Source organism: Priapulus caudatus, unplaced genomic scaffold (assembly GCF_000485595.1).
Source record: "Priapulus caudatus unplaced genomic scaffold, Priapulus_caudatus-5.0.1 Scaffold92, whole genome shotgun sequence".
NCBI lineage: Eukaryota > Metazoa > Priapulida > Priapulimorpha > Priapulimorphida > Priapulidae > Priapulus > Priapulus caudatus.
The window spans coordinates 326291-327479 of NW_014577153.1; the positions used below are offsets into that span (position 1 = coordinate 326291).

The 1189-nt window shown below is 41.5% G+C and overlaps 1 protein-coding gene across 1 annotated transcript in view; it reads left to right on the forward strand.

The window, feature by feature from the left end:
* LOC106804898 (membrane metallo-endopeptidase-like 1) overlaps positions 1-1189 on the forward strand; it is a 15636-nt gene that overhangs the window by 11987 nt on the left and 2460 nt on the right. Inside the window, exons 7-8 of the mRNA XM_014806287.1 lie at positions 64-197; positions 763-856. Of these exons, the coding sequence (XP_014661773.1) occupies positions 64-197; positions 763-856 (228 nt within the window). The remainder of the gene's footprint in view (positions 1-63; positions 198-762; positions 857-1189) is intronic.

The following is a 1189-nucleotide window of genomic DNA, read 5'->3' on the forward strand; positions in this document are numbered from 1 at the left end:
ACATGGTATATATGTATATATGTATATATATAAGATGTTTGTGTGTGTTATGCTATCACTAAGATTGACTGGGACACGTACCTGGCTCACGCTCTGCCCGCCGACTTGAAGTTAGAACCGCAGGAGAAGATCATATTAAAGCAACCGGAGTTCTTCAAGGCTTTCAATGAAATGCTGATCCAGGGCGTTTCGGCCGAGTACGATGCTTCTGTTGTTTCACTACTTGTTCTGGTTACGCTACTGATATAAGATGTTGAATGCAGTGATGTCTAATGTCATATGAGAAGGCATATAGCACATAAGATATTTTCGTTAGTTTTTAGAAGTTCACGTGATCGCTGCTCTCTCCAATTCGTTTCTGATTACGCTACTAAATAATGATATTGAGTGCAATGATATCTTATATCATAGATGGGATATCATAGATCAGTATATTATATCTGATTGATATATCTGACTGATACGTCTGATATATTCAGATATTTGGTTACATAGAATTCAGATTTAACTAGCCTCCATTCCCCTTCGTTAGACATTTCGCGCCAAACCTATAATAATTGTTCTTTTCTTCTTTTCTTCTTTTTTTTGCTAGACAGTAATAAAATTCCACGGAGTTTGGCCTAAATATTCTTACGACAATTTAATAAGACTACCGTGTACACGCGTAGCTCTACCCGTGTAGCCGCCCTTCACAACATGTTATATTATCCACTCATTCGAACGCTTGTCACTCATTCGTGTTTGTCTGATTGATATATATAGGGTGAAAGCTAATTACGTGATGTGGCGCGTAGTGCAGAGCACAGCGTGGAATCTGGATAAACGCTTCCGTGATGCCGCCTTCGAATACAATATGGTAAGGTCTGGTGCAAGTTGGTATTTCTCTCTCACTCTAGCTCGTCCTCCTCCTCCCTCGTTCTCGCTCTCTCTCTCTCCCACTCTCCCACCCTCGTTCTCTCCCCTCGCTCTCGCTCTATAGCTCTCTCTCTCTCTCTCTCTCTCTTTCTCTCTCTCTCTCTCTCTTTCTCTCGTGCGCGCTCTCTCCCTCTCCCTCTCTCTTTCTCTTCTCTCGTTCTCCTTCTCTTTCTCTCATTGTCTCACTTTCTCTTTCTCTCTATTTCTCTCTCGATAATTTCGATGCTAAAAATTTTAATGTAAACCGTGTCTCTAGCGTTGCCCGCAGGAAATG